We start from the raw sequence: 19,732 nt of genomic DNA, 5'->3' as shown, positions 1-19,732 counted from the left end.
ACACACACACACACACACACACACACACACACACACACACACACACACACACACACACACACACACACACACACACACACACACACACACACACACACCCTTTTTCTGCTCTATTACCTGTACATGCAAAAACTCTGAATATGCTTCGTCTTTAATAGCCAACTGCTGTTTTCAATCTTTTAAAAAAAGATCTCTTTTGTATACTCTTTTGTTGTTAAATGATGTTGCTGTGCAACAACGAATATTCTGCAAATTGCAGTACTGGCTATTATGATTGAAAAGTGTAATGCACGGGTCATGGCCAGGTATGCTGTCTTTGGGTGTGACTTTGCTGTTGTAATGCTCGCTCTGACATGGCAAATTTGACTGCAGCTACTACACGAGTGGAGATTGGTCGGGAGTTTCTCAATCATCCTCCATATTATCCAGACTTGTCACGTTGTGATGCTCTTTGAGTTGTCAAAAGAGATTAAAATCTGGGTGGCATTGTGTTTCTGAATGATGAAAACATTTGAGTGCTTGTGTTAAAATGGCTCTACCAGTGTGAAATATTTAAATGCAGATGCCAGCCATTGAGGTGCTACCATTTCAATAGGACAAGTGTGTAGAAGTGTATAACTTGAACAATAGGTGCAGTTTTCATTTACCTATGTTTACTTTTTTTCTTCTTCTTCTTTTGCTAGAATAAAAAATCCACGTCTTCTTTGAATTACCCTCATGGATGTCGCGTTCCTCTTTTTAATCGGCTTGAACTTCATAGAATTCCATTAATTGTGTATTAATATACAATTTGTGTATCAGCCATATTTGTGTCTTAGTCGTTTCTGTGAAGTGACCTTTATCTTCTGAGTGGAGAGTTCATCTTGCACCCTTTTTCATTGGCACGTTTCATGTTGCAGATTGGCCTGGGAGTGGGTTATGCCCAATAGACTGCCAAAGGCTGAAAGGCTATTCCCAGGCTTGTAATGCTCTGCTTCCTTCCTCTGCAGAAGAGGAATCCTCTTTTTATCCATACTGCTACATTCGCCATTGTCTGAACACCGAGAATTACAAGGTAATGAAATCTCTCCCACTGTAGTATACCATTGCACTTGATGGGTTTGGTGTTCCGTGAATATCCAAATAAAAGCCGGGTACAAAAGGAAAAAAGGGCACCCGAGTGAGTCGGGGTTTTTTGGGAGTAAAGGACACTTTTTTTTTGAGGGTGGGAGGCTAACAACTCAAAACATGAGAATGAAATGATTACAGCTATCCACCATAAAATATCACACGGCGCTGACATTTTGGGCCTTTACCCTTCGCCGGATCAAAAGTGGCCACCAATGCAGACGGTTCATTGGATTACACCCTGGTTACAGCAAATAACGCTGAGCCAAAAAAAATACGTCCAATTAATGTCCCCAAATAGATTGCAAGTTAATATACACAAAAGTTTCAAGTTTACAAATGCTCTCTGACAGCATGATTTTATTGTCATCTCCCCCACCGAACCCCATCTGATTCTCTCCCTGCTATCAGCCCTCCTTCTTGCGCAACAACTCTTCTTTCTCTCTGCACCAAAACTCTCTTCGCTTTTCTGCCACTCACTCTGCTTTTCTGCTCAGCGTTTTATAGGCGGGCAGGAGCAGCCAGTATGCAAATATTCGGATCAGAATGACCTCGGGGGTGGAGCCACGCTCGCCCATTGTTCGGAGGAAACGGGGGCGTGAACCTCCCCTGATCCTAGAATTTGCATATATCGACTTCACACACACGCGCCTGGAGGCGGGGCCAAGCTGCCCCGCGCTCGCTAATTGGACGAAGGAAAAGTGGGCGTGTAGCGTTTTTGATCCGAATTTTCCCACGGAAAGGCCGCTATTTGCGCTCGCGGCTCGGTGCGCTCGACGCCAAACGGGCCCGAGACAGCCCGACGTTCAGTGTTCACAGGTGGTGCGGAATGGCCGTAGAAGGAGAGAGGTGAAGGTGGTGGTGGTTTGATGGTTATGGTGCCGTTTGTGAATGGCGGTGATGCGATGATGTGGGAGCGTAGATGGTGGCGGTGGCGTGGTTGTTGTGTGATGGCGGTTGAGACGTGGTTGGTTCAAAATAAAGATAGAACACAAAAACGCCGAACTCAAAGGATCGCAGCCCGAATGAATCGCATAAATTCCCTCTATACAACGGGTTTGGGCTAACTACACATGTACTTAGAGATATCTCACCTGCGGACCCTTCATGGTGTAATGCGAATTTCCACAGCCGTAACAATATGAGCAACCACTAGAGGGCAGTGGTCAATGCAGCATTTTATACGTTTGGTCTTGGACACGTTTCTCTCTCTTGAGAAATGCCTTTTTTTATTAAAACAAATAAATTTAAAACAAAACGGAATACATGCACCTCCTGTGTCATAGGTAGGTTTTGAATGCACAGTTTGTTTTGAGATTTTTATTTAACTGAATAGCAATTTATATACGAAGGTTATCGACCGATTCGGATGAACTTTGATGGACAGGTTGGATGTGCGACAAGGACAAATTGCTGCAGATCCGGCTTATCAGTACGAGACAAAACGTAAACCCTTCAGCCTGGCAGAGGTATGCGCTCTCGTTCTAGAGGCAGAAAGGCAGGGGCAGAGGGGTAGAGTTAGTCATGCAAAACATGTCAAAACGAAGCACATTCACCTTGGCTTTCAGGCCAAAATGTATGGTCATATAAGGAGGTGATGTTTGTTGCAATTACAGCTTAGTGTATGTAATACAGGGTGCCCCACAGCAAACCAGGAAATTTGAGATTTTCAGATTTATTTTGCCGTATTTTACCATATCAATAAACTAACGTATAATAAAGTGTATCTTTGTTTTACACTACATCTAAGTTTGCTTTTGTTTTGTTTTAAATAAACTACCAAATTTCCTGGTTTTCTGTGGGGCACCCTGTAGATGAAAAAATACAAACCACCTCGGTGGCAAAATGGTTAGAGCGGCATTTCTGAGTCTGGGAGGTCGGTGGTTCAACCTGACCCTGGCCGAGTCGTACCCAAGACTTTGAAAATGGGACGTGCTGCTCCATTGCTTGGCACTCGGCGATTGAAGATAAAGCATGGACAAACCCCATAGGTTGGCATCAATGGGGAAGAAGAAATGTCTCCTTGATTGCTCCGCTGAGTGTGGAGGCAAAATTTATTTCATGAAGATGGTGTCATTGGTACCCAGATTGCCCTGAGACATTGTCACTTCCCCTAACCTTAGTGACTGTGTTTATCTGAAGTCTAGACCGTTATTGTCTCATGGAATTGTCTGCGTGTGTGTGCATGCTTTGTGTTGCAACTTTACCATGAGCCTTAGGCTCTGTAGACATTCAAATCCAGGCGAGACAGCTCAGAGGTGAGTGCGCAAACCTCTAAGACTCAAGGCTATCCTGCCAGCTCCCCCCCCCCCACCCTCCCTCACGTCAAAATAACAACGTCTTCGGCCTAAGTCACATTTGCTCTACGGCGAGGATACGGCGGTCATACGCCCTCTGAATTGACAGAAACGTGTGGCGGCCGCAGAGTTTCTAAGGTGGCCTCAGGGTGGCCCTACAGCATATGGCTATATTTTACAGGCCGTAAGGTCGCCGTGGAATTATAACGCGGAGTTATAACATTTTTTTTCATTTCTACGTTCGCCGTAGCAATTCGACATGCCGAAAAAAAAAAAAAAACTGGTAAAAAAATTAAAATTAACCTATTCGTTACCGTCCATCTGGCTGCACATTCGCCTTCGGGCCCCCTTAAGGTCACCGTGCGACATCAAATCAAAGACCGTACGGCAACCCCACGTTTTCGGTCTACACAATTTCTAAGACCTAAGGCCTAAGTCACATTTGCTCTACGGTGAGGATACGGCAGCCGTACGCCCTCTGAATTGACAAACGTGCGGTGGCCGCAGTTTCTGAGGTGGCCTCAGGGTGGCCCTACTCCATATGGCTATATTTTACAGGCCGTAGGGTCGCCGTGGAATTAGAGCGCGGAGTTATAACTTTTTTCATTTCTACGTTCGCCTTAGCAATTCGACAAGCTGAAAAAAAAAAAACTGTTAAAAAAAAAAATAAAAAATTAACCCATTCGTTACCGTCCGTTTGGCCGCACATTCGCCTTAGGTCCCCCCTGCGGTCGCCTTGCGTCTGCCTTGAAAATTCTATGGCCGCCGCAGGAATGCCCTAAGGTCACCGTGCGACATCAAATCAAAGACCGTACGGCAACCCCACGTTTTCGGTCTCCGCAATTTATAAATACGCTCTGCAGCTCCCCGAAAAAAAAGAAAACATATGTGATTGCTACATTGTGTGACCGTGGAAATACTGCGGCCGCCGTATAATTGCTAGTGGCCGTAGATTTTGGAGACCCCTCGGCCGCCGTGGCAAATGTGATTTAGGCCTAAATACGCCGTGCGGCTCCCTGAAAAATAAAAACATATATGACTGCTACATTGTGTGACCGTGGAAATACTGCGGCCGCCGTATAATTGCTAGTGGCCGTAGATTTTGGAGACCCCTCGGCCGCCGTGGCAAATGTGATTTAGGCCTAAATACGCCGTGCGGCTCCCTGAAAAATAAAAACATATATGACTGCTACATTGTGTGACCATGGAAATACTGCGGCCGCCGTATAATTGCTAGTGGCCGTAGATTTTGGAGACCCCTCGGCCGCCGTGGCAAATGTGACCTCGGCCTTAATAAGCGGAGAGAATGCAGTGGGAAGGAAATATCCTAAATTGCTCGGTCCCGGACAAAGAAGTTTTACGTCGTTGGTCATGAAGTCACTGTCAAATTAATTGCCTTTTTATTGCTAAGTAAGTTATAACTATTGTAATTGTATTTCATCAACTAATCTGACATAGTTGTTGAAAAGAAAGGATCAGAATTTACAAGTATATCGGCCAAATGTTGAAACCTCTACCTGGAACAGCACAACCATTATCACGAAATAGGTCAAATGCAATCGATGAACAGATGTCACTTCTGTTGTGAGAACGAGGCTGCCTGATGCTGCCGCCATTACAGGAAACAAAGAGAGGTGTTTACAAGAAGAGGTATACACTGTATAGGAGTTCGTGCAATTTCAAAGTGAAAATATCAACCTTTTGTGCTGTTCTCAGGTGCTCAAATCATGTTAAGAGACAAGGATAGATCGTTTTATCGCGTCACAGGAATTTGAAGAAATCAAGGAACTCAAAGAAATTATCAAGAAAGTGACAACATTTCACATGCCGACATTGTTGACGACGACAAGAAGCAAATTTGTGTGTTGCGACTATTTCATCAGTGGTATTAATTAATGCATTTCAGACCTGATCTGTGCTTTGTTGCAAGAGAAACGTTCATTATTTATTTTAAAAGCGAGTCTTGTGTGTGCAGTTCGCTCATTACTGTGTACGATAGTTTAAGTAAGCCACAAATGTAATCGGCAATGAGAAAGGCACTCTGTAAAAAAGTATACCTCCACTAGGCTGAATAGTTTCCGTTTTGTATCCCACCGATCGGCTGGATCTGGATCTGGATCTGGATCTGGACCCGAAACAAAATCTAAGCGGCTTGTTCTTGTCATCTATCCAACTCATCCACCAAGTTTCCTCCGAATCCGTCCATAGCTTTTTGAGATTTCGTGCAATGCTATACAATATATCATTTTGGCTCTTACTCTCAATGGCGAAGAATCGCTTAAAAAATTCTCGTATCCAGATCTTCATCAAAATCAAATTTATTTGTCCTCGTCACAAACCCAACCTGTCCACCAAGTTTCGTCTGAATCCGTCCATACGTTTTTGAGATCGTGCTCACAGACAGACGAGGGTGAAAACATCACCTCTGTCCACCTTTAGTGGCCGAGGTAATAACTAAAATTTACCGTGATGGACATCCTGTACCTTGTGCAATGCGAAATGTATCACGATACTTCAATTCAACATGATTTTGATGCCTCTGCTGACGAAGTCACTGATGGCATGATGTTTTCGGGTTGTCCGTACGTACGTCTATCCATGCGAATTTTCTCTTTTCTCTGCAACCGCTTATCCAATTGACACAAAAGTGTCTCCATCGTTGTGACTACTCATGTGGAACATTTTAATGATAATTATGACATCATAGGTCACGTGGTATGGCAGCAATGTTAGAAAAAAAGTAAAAAATTGGATCTTTATTTCTGAAATCGCTACATGGAAAAAAATTGAAACTTGGCACATGCTAAGTACTCTGCATGAGAAACGTGTGTGTGTGTGTGTGTGTGTGTGTGTGTGTGTGTGTGTGTGTGTGTACTTTGTTATGACATCATTATTGCATACGTCAAGTGAAAAATTTTGAGGGTCATCTAGGGTAGGGCTAAATTGATGATATCATTGGTCACGTGGTTTGACAGCCGTATATATTTTTAACATAAAACCGGGCGTAGTGGCATGCGCCTGTAATCCGGTACTTGGAGGCTTGGGTTGGAGGATCGCTTGAGGACAGGAGCTCTGCATTGGGCCGCGCTATGAGAGGGTGGAGGGCAGCCTGGAATCATGGTGAAACCCAATCCATATCCCTGTGTCATAAGTGGCGACCAGGGTTGCGTCAGGAAGGACATCCGGCGTAAAACCTACGCCAAATCAGTATGCGGATCATAACGGGTGATCCGCTCTGGCGACCCCGAACGGGAGCAGCCGAAAGACGAACAACATATCTTTATAACATAAAAACTTCAAAAATTGTCTTCTTTGAAACGGCTGAACAGATAGAGACGAAACTTTAAAGGTATGATCGCCTATCCATGAGGTACAAAAAGTTCTCCACCTATGACAGCATAAGTCACATAGTTCGGCAGCTATGATAAAAAAAAAAAAGGATAAACCTTTAAAAAATCTTCTTTGTCACCTTTGTTTTTATCCCGCAATGGCAGACGGGCTTCGTATCTTGGTGCGACGTGACATCATTGCACACTACCGATTTGGAATGAAATTTGATTTCTATTGCATGAGGGTGGTTTATTACTTTTTTTTAATAATAATGTATACCTTGTGTCTGGTTTGTTATTCTCTGTTTGAGTTGTGTTTAGGGAATGGTGGACATGTTACTCCAAGACAATGCATACACAGTGCTGCCTCGCCCTTTCTGGCGTTCCCTCCTCATGGACATTCAACAGCAAGCATGGAAAGGGTCAGTCAAAGCACTGTGTTTGTCAGACTGTTCCTGGTCCTTCTGAGTCACTTTCCCTTCTATTCTTTATATGAAGTAGCTCTTCCTATCAATGATGCCAGCTTTCTCATGAACCGGATTATCTTTCAGGTAGAATTGAATGTGACCCTTGAACTATCCTTTTTATTAACAACATCTTTTTTTGTGAATCGAGTAAATATGGCACAACATGGTTCTGATATCTATTTGTTTGTAGAATTATTATCATTAATCACCTGTACCTGGCCTGAAGGTGTTGTGAAGCAGCAGTCATGTTTATTGAATATTTGTGATGTGTCCTGAGGTTACGTGGCAGGCATCGACCAGCTGTGTTTTCGCGTCTGTACATGCAACATGGTGCAGAGCATCTTATACGGGGAGCCGGTCGTTCGGCATCAAGCTTACTCGGTTCTTCCAAAAACCCAACAAGGAGAAAATTGAATTTTTTCTTGAGGTATGGCTGCGTCATTTGATGCAAACTGCTTGTCAGTCCACAAATGGAGCTATCCAGTGACTTGATTTCCTTTGATTGAAATATAATATTTTAAAAATAATCCATCAACCAAGATGAACTGCAACAATACTGAAACTCAAAAGAAACTTACCACTTGTTTGAAATGTAATAAAATTGTAACAGTTCAAAATAAAACAAACCAACAATTGTTAATTGAAACATTGGCGTTTTATTGACGACATGTCAAGTTTTTGACCAAGATACACCATCTCATAAGTTTGTTCTACGGTACAGAACAGCACAGGGTGCAATGCCAGTCCCCTTTCAATAGCGTGTGTGGCCACCATTGTTTTGGATACAGGCAGTACATCGTCGGCACATACTGCCTACCAGTCTTTGGATGGATTGCTGCTGGATTCTGTCCCACTCAGTCCTCAATGTCTGAAGCCATCTGACTTCGGACCATCTGCCTGTCCTGCCTTGCAGTGGTGACTCTTGGCCTCCCTGATCAAGGTCTGTCATCTGCAGAGTTGTGGAGGGTGTCTCTGTCCACCAGGGCCGATATCGTCTGGTGTGGATAGCCAAGGCGACGTGCCACCACACGGTAGCTCAATCCGCCTTGCAGTATTCCCAAGGCACACTGCCGTTGATCCCTTGACAATCGTGGCATGTTGATTGAAATGGCCATTTTGCACTGGCCTTTTTACAGCCAATATCAAGACATCAAGTGCAGCTCATTGAAATCATCCCGTACCCCTTGGCTAATCACTGACATTCAAAATGGCTGTTCAACAGCTGTGCTATGAAGTGGCCATTGAAGGTTCAAGTGACCATCCATGACCATTTTGTCTGACAGTGAGGACACTATTGTCCACAAATAAGTTCACACATTTACTACACGGTGTAATTGTTGATATTTGAAGGTTTAAAAGGTGGTAAGTTTCTTTTGCGTTTCAGTATATATTGAACGATTTCTCAATCAGACTCTTAGGTGATGGTCATTGATTAATGGTGAATTTATGCCATTCATCCCAAGGTGTGCCAGTCTGTCAATGCAGAAACTGCATCCGCAGAGGCAAAGAACAATTTGGGACTCTTCTGCAAGTAAGCATGCACAAGTGCACAAGTTCACAAGTTTTTATAAATTTTACTTTCTTATTCTATTTGTCAAACAAAGGTGTGGAAGTTGTCACTTTGGGTTTGGAAGAAGGGAAGTGGTACCAGGTTTTATTTAAATATATATGTATATTTTATCCTGATGTACACACACACACACACACACACACACACACACACACACACACACACACACACACACACACACACACACACACACACACACACACCTTTTTAGGTCATCTCTACCGAGATGACCAAAGAAAGCCAGACCAAATGTCCGTCCGTCAACAATTTTTCTTTCCGATCTTGATGAAACTTAGTATGTGGGAAGAGGTCGATGAGTGTTGCACAATGATATAAATTTTGTCCGGGTTCAAGGTCAAGGTCACGAGGTCACGAAAGTTATAAAAATCGCCATTTTCAAAACCTATCTAGTTTGCCATTCTACAAGATATTCGGCAACTGTTTATTGATTATGATAGTAAAAAATATTATCTTGTATCGAACCGAACAGATTTTTGAATTTCCGTCCTGTTTGGCCGCCACGTAACCTGGAAGATGGTCAAAAACATCTCCCGGTACAAAAAATTTTACTTCCGATCTTGATGAAATTTGGTACATGGGTAGAGGTTGATGAGTGATACCCAACGACATTTTTTTTTCCCGGATTCGAGGTCAAGGTCACGAGGTCACAAAATTTGTGAAAGTCGCCATTTTCAAAACCTATCTCGTCTGTCATTTTAGGAGATATCTGGCAACGGTTCATCGATTATGATAGGAAAACATTATAGAGATGACCGTCACCCCCACACGGGGGTAATTTTTTTTGTTTGTTTGGCCGAACCACCATTTCTCCAATATTGCTCCCTTTGCTCTCTCAGACCTTCCCCAGCAACTCTGGAACTCTGGAACAAGAAAAAAGTGCTTGGGTTTGTTGTCCATTTTCAGGAGAGCAACTTAACTTAAGCTCATGAAGGGACTTTTACATACATCACACCGACAGAACAAGGACATTAGGAGACATATCAGTGAACATATGAGGCCGAAGCACAAGGCGTGCTGTTCTCACATCACATAGAGATCAGTGGCTTCGATGCTTGTTTGTAACCACCATTTCTCCAATATTGCTCCCTTTGCTCTCTCAGACCTTCCCCCAGCAACTCTGGGACTCGTTCTTGCAGTAACCCCCAAAATCCAAGCTCACAACACACCTCAACTCTTTTGTTCCTTTTTTCTCCCATTTGTGAAGCTGCTTCCCAGAGATAGGTGGTTCCGTCACACTCTTCCCTTCAGGGCTTCGAGCCTGAAAGATACCACCATCTCATGCAATTCCCAATCCAAACCCTGAATTTTTCTTTCCCTGTTAACTGCTGAAAGAACCCCACTGACATGCAGACTCCTGTGTTTCCTCCCCTACTCCTGTTCCAGGGTTTGTACCTATTTGGGTATCTAAAATTCCATGACTTTTACATGACCCCACACAGGCAAATTTTACTCACCCCAAAACCTCAACATGCATCAGCAAGATTTCTTTAGCAGAGAAACAGAAAGTTTTACTGCAAGAGAAATGACTGGTGCCGTTCTGTCAGAATATTGGTTGAGCTGTCCTGAGCTGCAGCTCCACAATGCGTCAATGCGAAATTGCAGTCGAGTGCAGAATGAAAGACTTACGAACGATTCCCAGGAAGGTAACTCATTCGTACACATGTTTTATTCTGAAAATAAAGCACACTTGTTTTCAATTTCCACCAATGACCATTAATGAAATTCCATGACTTTCCAGGTCTGGAGAAGTGTTTTGTTGAATATCATGACTTTTTAGGATTTCCATGTGTTTGTTCATTCCCTTGCTAATTGTATCCAACTGTTATACCACTGTCAGTTTCTTGCCCTTTAACTCTTCGTCAAGCTCTTACCTGAGTCTTGATATTAAACAAAATAAAATTATCCTGTGAAAGCTGTTTTAAAACTACAAACGAGTGGAAATGGAAAGATGTTTATTGTGAAATACAAGAATTATATTGACAATGAACGATTGAATATAAACACCATGAAGATCAATTTTTTTTTAAACATCCATCAATTCCATGATGTGGAACAATCTATTATGATCCAAAATTCTAGCTTTTGCAAGACAGTCATTTGCAAATTGTCTGCACTTTACCCATTTTAGATTACAAATCAAAACTTCAACCAGCACTTTGTTGCTCATTATTGTAAAAGACAAAACAAAAAAGTATTAACAACTGCTGGAATCAATGAGTTATGCAGAGTACGATGTAAAAGAGTAATTGCATCACCCTTAAAGACACGTTGAACACCCCGAGGCCACACCAGCTGTTTGCATTGCTGTACATTATATTACCAAGGGGTGCACTTGTACATCGTCATGCTGAAGTACCACATAGATGACTGGCCAAGAGTCTGTCATTCACAATATAGGGCTCTTCACTTAGAGGTAGAAATCTCTACTGAAGTCATAAGAATCATCATTTGATGCAGAGCTCTGCAACACACCTTGGGTGGAGGAGGGTGGATTAAGCATAAAAAAATAGATATGTTGTAACCTTTCAAGAACCACACAAACAAAATTAGTGATGCCATTCAATGAATCATGAACCAGTGAAAAATATGGCAAAAACCACTGCTCAAGCAATGACTATAACATCATGAACATTCAAAGTAAATTTGAGGTGGAAAGCACATATTATAATTACAACAATAAAAGAAAAGCAAGTTTACAGATGAATGCAATTCAAGTGTATTTTTATACGTGATCAGAAATGACCAAGATCTATTTGAAATAGAAATCAAAATGTTAACTTTTGAACTTAATCACAGGAAGACAGACCTTGGATTTATCAAGGTTTGATGGTTTTGAAAACTATTTGAGAGTGAGAGTGAGAGTGATATTGAGAGTGAGAGTGATGTTGTCATGGTGATGTTGCGATGGAGATGGCGATGTTGATTGCGATGGAGATGGCGATTGCGATGGAGATTGCGATGGCGATGGAGATTGCGATGGCGATGGAGATGGCGATGGAGATGGAGATGGAGATGGAGATGGCGATGGAGATGGAGATGGAGATGGAGATGGAGATTGCGATGGAGATGGCGAAGGCGATGGCGATGGCGATGGCGATCGCGATGGAGATGACGATGGGGATTGCGATGGACGATGGCGATGGAGATGGCGAAGGCGATGAAGATGGCGATCGCGATGGAGATTGTGATCGCGATGGAGATGGCGATGGCGATGGAGATGGCGATGGAGATGGCGATGGCGAAGGAGATGGCGAAGGAGATGGAGATGGAGATGGCGAAGGCGATGGAGATGGGCGATTGTGATGGCAATTGTGATTGTGATGGAGATGGCGAAGGTGATCGCGATGGAGATGGCGAAGGCGATGGCTGGAGATGGAGACGGCGCCGGAGACGGCGACGGAGATGGCGATGGGGATGGCGACGGAGATGGAGATTGCGATGGAGATGGAGATGGCGATGGCGATCGAGATGGAGATGGCGAAGGCGATTGCGATGGCGATGGAGAAGGCGACGGAGATGGCGAAGGCGATGGAGATGGCGATGGAGATTGAGATGGCGATGGCGAAGGCGATGGAGATGGTGAAGGCGATGGAGATTGTGATGGCGATGGAGATGGCGATGGCGATTGTGATGGCGATGGAGATGGCGATGGTGATTGAGATGGAGACGGCGAAGGCGATGGAGACGACGACAGAGATGGCGACGGCGACGGCGACGGCGATGGAGATGGCGATCGAGACGGCGAAGGCGATGGAGACGGAGAGGGAGATGGCGAAGGCGATGGCGATGGTGATGGAGATGGAGATGGCGATGGAGATGGCGATGGCGATGGAGACGGCGAAGGCGATGGAGACTGCGACGGAGACGGAGATGGCGATGGCGATGGCGATGGAGATGGCGATGGCGATGGAGATGGCGATGGCGATGAAGACGACGATGGAGACGGGGACGGCGACAGAGATGGGGATGGCGATGGCGATTGCGACGGAAATGGCGACGGAAATGGCGACGGAGATGGCGATGGAGATGGCGATTGAGATGGAGATGGCGATGGAGATGGAGATGGCGATCGCGATGGCGATGGAGATGGAGATGGAGATTGCGATGGGGATGGAGATTGCGATGGGGTTGGAGATTGCGATGGCGATGGAGATGGAGATGGAGATGGCGATGGAGACGGCGATGGAGATGGAGATCGCGATGGAGACGGAGATGGCGATGGAGACGGCGACGGAGATGGAGATGGCGATGGAGATGGCGATGGAGACGGAGATGGAGATGGCGATGGTGATGGCGATGGAGATGGCGAACGCGATGGAGATTGCGATGGCGATGGAGATGGAGAAGGCGATTGCGATGGCGAAGGCGATGGAGATGGAGATGGAGATGGCGATGGCGATGGAGATTGTGATGGCGATGGAGATGGAGATCATGATGGCGATTGAGATGGCGATCGCGATGGCGACGGGGATGGAGATGGGGATGGAGATGGGGATGGCGATGGAGACGGCGAAGGCGATGGAGATGGCGAAGGAGACGGCGAAGGCGATGGAGACGGCGAAGGCGATGGAGACGGCGAAGGCGATGGAGACGGCGACGGAGACGGAGACGGCGACGGCGATGGAGATGGCGATGGCGACGGAGATGGAGATGGAGATGGCGATGGGCGATTGAGATAGAGATGGAGATGGCGATGGGGGATTGAGATGGCGATGGCGATGGAGACGGCGAAGGCGATGGAGACTGCGACGGAGACGGAGATGGCGATGGCGATGGCGATGGAGATGGCGATGGCGATGGAGACGACGACGGAGACGGGGACGGCGACGGAGATGGGGATGGCGATGGCGATTGCGACGGAAATGGCGACGGAAATGGCGACGGAGATGGCGACGGAGATGGCGATGGAGATGGCGATTGAGATGGAGATGGCGATGGAGATGGAGATGGCGATCGCGATGGAGATTGCGATGGGGATGGAGATTGCGATGGCGATGGAGATGGAGATGGAGATGGCGATGGAGACGGCGATGGAGATGGAGACGGAGATGGCGATGGAGACGGCGACGGAGATGGAGATGGCGATGGAGATGGCGATGGAGACGGAGATGGAGATGGCGAACGCGATGGAGATTGCGATGGCGATGGAGATGGAGAAGGCGATTGCGATGGCGAAGGCGATGGAGATGGAGATTGCGACGGCGATGGACGATGGAGAAGGAGATGGAGATGGAGATGGCGATGGCGATGGAGATTGTGATGGCGATGGAGATGGAGATGGCGATGGAGATGGAGATGGCGATCACGATGGCGATTGAGATGGCGATCGCGATGACGACGGGGATGGAGATGGGGATGGCGATGGAGACGGCGAAGGCGATGGAGACGGCGAAGGCGATGGAGACGGCGAAGGCGATGGAGACGGCGAAGGCGATGGAGACGGCGAAGGCGACGGAGACGGCGACGGCGACGGAGATGGCGATGGGCGATTGAGATAGAGATGGAGATGGCGATGGAGATGGCGATGGCGATGGCGATGGCGATGGAGATTGTGATGGCGATGGAGATTGCGATGGAGATGGCGATTGCGATGGCGTTGGAGATGGCGAAGGCGATGGAGACGGCGACGGCGACGGAGATGGAGATGGAGATGGCGAAGGCGATGGAGATTGTGATGGCGATGGCGATGGAGATGGCGATCGCGATGGCGAAGGCGATGGAGATGGAGATTGTGATGGCGATGGAGATGGAGATGGCGATGCCGATTGTGATGGTGATTGTGTCGGGAGGTGTCACAGGCTGTTATTTGTTTGTGCAGTGATGGTGGACTGAGAGGCTCTTCTTCTTCTTCCTCCAGATGTTTCAGATAATCGACTCCACCCAGCGCGCTGAGAGGGGGAATGGCCTGGAGAAGGAAGTCAAACTGAAGGGAGGAGTTTGTCCGCTTCATAAAAAGGGTGCCCCCCCCAAAAAGAAAAGGTGGTAAAAACTGAGAGGCGAGCAGTCGGCTGTGAAGACGGTGGTGAAACTGAGCGCCGGTGTGGCGCGATCGGCTGAATAGAACTGGTGGTGTGAGTCGGCAGTCGGCTTTGAGGCGAAGGAGGGCCGAAAAGGAGAAGGGAAAAACTGTTGTCGGCTTCGAGGCGAGCCTGGGCCGGGAAGGCAAGAGAGAAACGACGAGTGTCGAGGCGCGATCTGCCGGATGAGCAGTTGGTTTTTGGCGGCGAGCATGCGCCGGAAAATGTGGAACTGAGAGCACCGAGGTCAGTCTGCGATCCGTAGGAACTGAACCTGAGGGTAGAGTCTGCCATCAGCCGAGAAAGAAAAGCTGGACCTTGTGAGAAACCAGCTGAGACCCATCATCGATCTGACGGTCTTGTGCTGTCAACATTGCGTGGGGTCAGATATATATCACCATGACTTCTCCATTGCCCATGCTCTCTGCCACTTGATCCGCTTCCACTGACCACTCCCAACATCATTACATCACATGCCAGAGGCCCCATGACATGAAGCATGTGGCCATGAATAAAAAGGAGGGGAAATGAGAATAAATGAAAACACAGGTAAAAAATACCCCCGAGCGGGAGTGCCGGTCATCTCTGCCAGAGGTCGAAAGTAACTCTGTGCCAGACTGGAATAGGGGCAGTTCATAAAGTACGAACGCTCCACTTACGGGTTTCAAAACCACCCACCCCCCTCTGTGTGCAGGCTGGTGACCACCCACCCACCCCCCTCACACATCGCTAATCGCTTGCAAAGCCAGCAGTTCCTTATGAACCGATGTTTGTGAGTCATGACAATGCAGTCCCAAGCGGTGCAATTTACCTTTTTCTTTTAATATCACAGCACGTCATTTATGAAAATAAAAGTACAAATTGACATTCAAGACAATGTTAATGTCATAAATGAAAGTAAGTGTGCATATAAACTTGTGTTCCATTGTTTTCGTGAAATCTAACAAAAGATTCAAATGTAATATTTGTCTCGGAGAGTTCTGGTTCTTCAGTTAATACTTTTATTTTTGTATGTACTTATTGAACGGCCCATACAGGGAATCAGAGCGAAGTTTGAAGGGCTATAAAATCAGAACGAGAGCAAATTTCCAAAAAAATGGCTCGTGTTGTTCTAGATAATAGTCCATTGTATCTGAATCACGAATAACATTTGATCTCTCTTGATAAATGAGGGAGGAGATACTATTTGACATTGACGATTTTCGCAACTTTGACCTCGACCTTGGACGACCTTGAAAGTTATATCGTTGTGCATGTCTCATCGACCTCTATCCATTCCACTATTGGTTATTTGTCTCCACTCGGTTTGATTGCGGACGGGCGGACAGACTTCGAGACTTATTATTGGGTCATCTCTACTGGACAGACGGACGGGCGGAGACTTCAAGACTTATTATTGGGTCATCTCTACTGAGATGACAAAGATGACCTAAAAATAAACATACGTGGGGCCGCTGGGATGACGGGGAACGAGTCTCAACAATCATTCCCGACAAAATTAATTGGGGTGATGATGAGACTACTTATTCCAACAATGATTTGCAGATATCCGTCAAATTTATTCATCACCTTACCAAGATTGTGATTTCATCACAATATTGATGGTCGTTTTGGGGTTTATTTTATATACAAAGCTCTGGCTCATGGAAGAGGTAGAACACAGAACAGATCAGGACACAATACAACCAAAAGAAGAGTGGAAAGAGAAGGAGGAAATGCAAACAGCAGGGAAACAGGGTGGGGGTGGGGGGAATAGACCGAGGGGCACAAGATATGCAGGTAAGGAAGAGGAGTAGGGGAGAATGCAGGGTGTGCATAAGACAGACACAAAGCAAACACTCAGGGGAAAAAACTGGAAATTTGGGGGGTGGTATAACAGGGGTAGAAACGATCATGGTTTTGAAGAGAGAAGGAGAGAGAGAAAGAAAAATAAAGAGAAAGAAGAAAAAGAAAGTGAGAGACAGAAAGAGAGAGACACGCAGGTTGGCTACAAAACTGGAGGACCTCAGCAATCCAAGAACTGAGTTGGCCTTCAATTTGACAGGCAGAGTGTGGAGAGCAAGGCGGGGCGCTGGAGGATCGAAAGCCCGAGATACAGTGCCTTCAGAAAGTACTGTATTTACACCCCTTGACCTATGTCACATTTTGTTGTTTCAACCTGAATTTAAAATGGATTAATTTTTTTTTTGTCAGCAATCTCCACAAAATAACCCATAATGACAAAGTGAAAGCATGTTTTCATTTCTATTTTTTTTTTTTTTTTTTACAAATTAATGAAAAATGAAAATGTCTTGCATCAATAAGTGTTCAACTCTGAGTCAATACTCTGAGGAAGCACCTTTGGCAGTGATTACAGCTTTGAGTCTTCTTCCTTTTGTCAATCAGCTTTGCACATCTGGATTTGGGGATTTTGTCTCATTCTTCCTTGCAGATTTCCTCAAGCTCTGTCAAGTTTGATGGGGAACGTCGGTGAACAGCAATATTCATGTCTTTAGACAGATTCTCAATGGGAGTCAAGTCTGGTCTTCCGACAGTTCCTTGGACTTCATGATGGAGTTTCTGCTCTGACATGCACTGCCAACTGTGCAATCCAAAATAGAAAGGGGTGTTTCTTTCTAAATCATGTCCAATCAATTGAATTGGCCACAGGTGGACTCCAATAAAGTTGTAGAGACATCTCAAGGATGATCAAAGTAAATGGGATGCACCTGAGCTCAATTTGGAGTGTCATTGCAAAGGGAGTTGATTACTTATTGACACAAGCCATTTCAGCTTTTCATTTACTCAACTGGAACGTAGTTCTGGGGAGCTTATGGGATGGCGCGGTCAGTCCGTCCGTCCACGAACATTTGCAACTTCTTCTCTAAAACTATACACATGATTTTGATGAATCTTAACCACAAACTTCATTACCTTGTATCGACCAAAATTTGTTCACAGTATGAAGAAAATAAATGCATCAAAAAAAATCTTGGTCTGAGGGGGTCGACTGAGAGGGTTTATGGGGGTGATGTGGGGCTGCCCCCCAAAATTGGGATTTACTTTCTTCTCAGAATCTACACATCACCAGAGACCGACTTAACAAGGCACCACCAGATTTTAGAGGAGGGAGCCAAGTTTGAAAGTTCAATCTTGAGGTTGGACAGATTGGACAACCAGTGCTGTCACACCAAATTTTGCATTTCAGCGATACATGTGACTGCAACGAGAGTGAAATCAATGAAATTTTTGATGACTTCAATTTACTTGGTCTGCCGGTTCATTGGCTCTTTCTCCCCTCAATTATTTATTTGGGGCTATGTCAAATAAAACATCTTCCTTAACAGACCAATGATTATTCACAAATTAAACCAAACAGTTTTGTTCAGTTCTCATTATCAAAATTACATTTTACCAAAAGAAAGCTTTGGTTGAAATTAGCAAGATACACCAAAGTGGAAAGAAAGTGTTTTTATATGGGGTCTATGACTAAAAAGAAATGGCCTGTTCTTAACTGTTCTGACTAGAGCACCAATCTTGTTACTCCTTACGGTTCAGCAAAGCAGCATTGGCATTGTTCAACCGTTCTGGGTTAAATTCAGGCCTTGTCCATGCTGGGTGTGTCGTCTGCAGCTCAGCGCTTACAGTTGGTGGTTGGGTGTAGTATGGAAGAATTCTGGAGCACACAACAAAGATAACTGCTGGAACAGTCATTCTAACAATGGAATGCCAACAAATATGAAGCAAAAATGCACTTACCCCAACCATTTGACAAGCACAGAACGTGCCGTGGATTTGGAATCCAATTTCCCCTCACGAGTGGACTGACCCCAGCGCTGGCCTTGTAGCTGGAGGAACTCATGGCTGTTCGAGAATTTTGGCAATGCATAGTGGAGCATCAACTGAAGGAGCATTTGGAAAGGAAAAAACAAAAAAAGGAAAAAGATCAGCATCATTTAATAGTCGGCAAAATAATTACAAATAAAACACTGCAACAAGAACATGTGCAAATCCACACACATGTACAGGAGGAAGCGAATTCAGCATCAATCTGGAGAGAATGATTTACCATCACAATCAAATACTTCACGTTTGCAGTTTTCAGGAAGCCATTCTGCAAGAATACTTGAAGCACTAAAAATATGAAAACAAGCAATTATTCTTGAGGAATATATATTTAGAGATGAAAGTCAGGTCAGGCATGGGAGCATTTGCTGGAGCAGCGGGTCGCTGCATCCACTTTCCATTGGTAATCCAGCGACCTCCATCTGGTCATCCCCCAGGCAGATGTTTACAAGGAATTTTTGCGTTGGAGGAGCCCATTTGGCTCATCATGCCTGCACCACACCAGTACCAGATTTAATCAATCTGTTGATACCCCTTCCCTTTGTGTGCAGCCTTTTTGGCTGCTACACGGTTACTCATTTCGCCGACCTTGGAAGGATAACAGGCTGAGTCAACCCCCTGGTGTTAATTCAGCAGCCACCGGGGATTGAACTCAGGACCCTAGGATCCTAAGCCACTACCCTAACCGCGAAGCCAACACCAGGATTTGGATGCACCTTGAGATGCCGATCAACCTGCTGCAACCACGAGGCACGTGGTCAGCCCGTTGGCCCTCTCCACTCATGAGGCTCCTTCACTGAAAGAATCTCGTGAGCAGGATCAGCTTCAGGAAAATGAACCAAATGTCCATACAGCCACAGCTGATGCTCAGACTATACAGGTAATGAATCTCAACCGAGTCTCTCTCAGCAACCTCCCGTTGGACACAAAATCCGACCAGCAATCGCCAAGGATGCTCCGAAGAGACCTGGTACCGAATGGAAAAATGGCGAGACCAACAGAAATTATGAAATCACTTCACAGAATTAGGAATTGTACCATGTATTGTAATGGTATTGCTCTCACTGATTCGTAGCTGGTACTGGCCCAACCGTAATTC

General features: G+C 45.4%; 1 protein-coding gene and 1 pseudogene across 2 annotated transcripts in view; one reads left to right on the top strand and one right to left on the bottom strand.

Moving 5' to 3' along the window:
• The window catches only part of LOC147018576 (uncharacterized), a 45,170-nt gene extending 35,076 nt beyond the window's left edge, over window positions 1–10,094 (top strand). Inside the window, exons 2-6 of the mRNA XM_085900085.1 lie at window positions 900–1,054; window positions 7,055–7,155; window positions 7,478–7,627; window positions 8,664–8,731; window positions 9,892–10,094. Of these exons, the coding sequence (XP_085756211.1) occupies window positions 7,058–7,155; window positions 7,478–7,627; window positions 8,664–8,731; window positions 9,892–10,094 (519 nt within the window). The 5' untranslated portion in view covers window positions 900–1,054; window positions 7,055–7,057. The remainder of the gene's footprint in view (window positions 1–899; window positions 1,055–7,054; window positions 7,156–7,477; window positions 7,628–8,663; window positions 8,732–9,891) is intronic.
• A 632-nt stretch (window positions 10,095–10,726) lies between these two features.
• The window catches only part of LOC147018575 (guanine nucleotide-binding protein-like 3), a 47,082-nt pseudogene continuing 38,076 nt past the window's right edge, over window positions 10,727–19,732 (bottom strand). Inside the window, exons 10-12 of the transcript XR_015062837.1 lie at window positions 18,547–18,689; window positions 18,339–18,463; window positions 10,727–11,263 (exon numbers count right to left, since the gene is read on the bottom strand). The product of XR_015062837.1 is annotated as a guanine nucleotide-binding protein-like 3 (transcript). The remainder of the gene's footprint in view (window positions 11,264–18,338; window positions 18,464–18,546; window positions 18,690–19,732) is intronic.

Source organism: Eptatretus burgeri, chromosome 10, assembly GCF_056783735.1.
Source record: "Eptatretus burgeri isolate ZD-2024b chromosome 10, Ebu_testis_v1, whole genome shotgun sequence".
In the NCBI taxonomy this organism is placed as follows: Eukaryota; Metazoa; Chordata; class Myxini; order Myxiniformes; family Myxinidae; genus Eptatretus; species Eptatretus burgeri.
The sequence above is the reverse complement of the archived record's forward strand: the minus strand, read 5'-3'. Positions and strand labels throughout refer to the sequence as shown.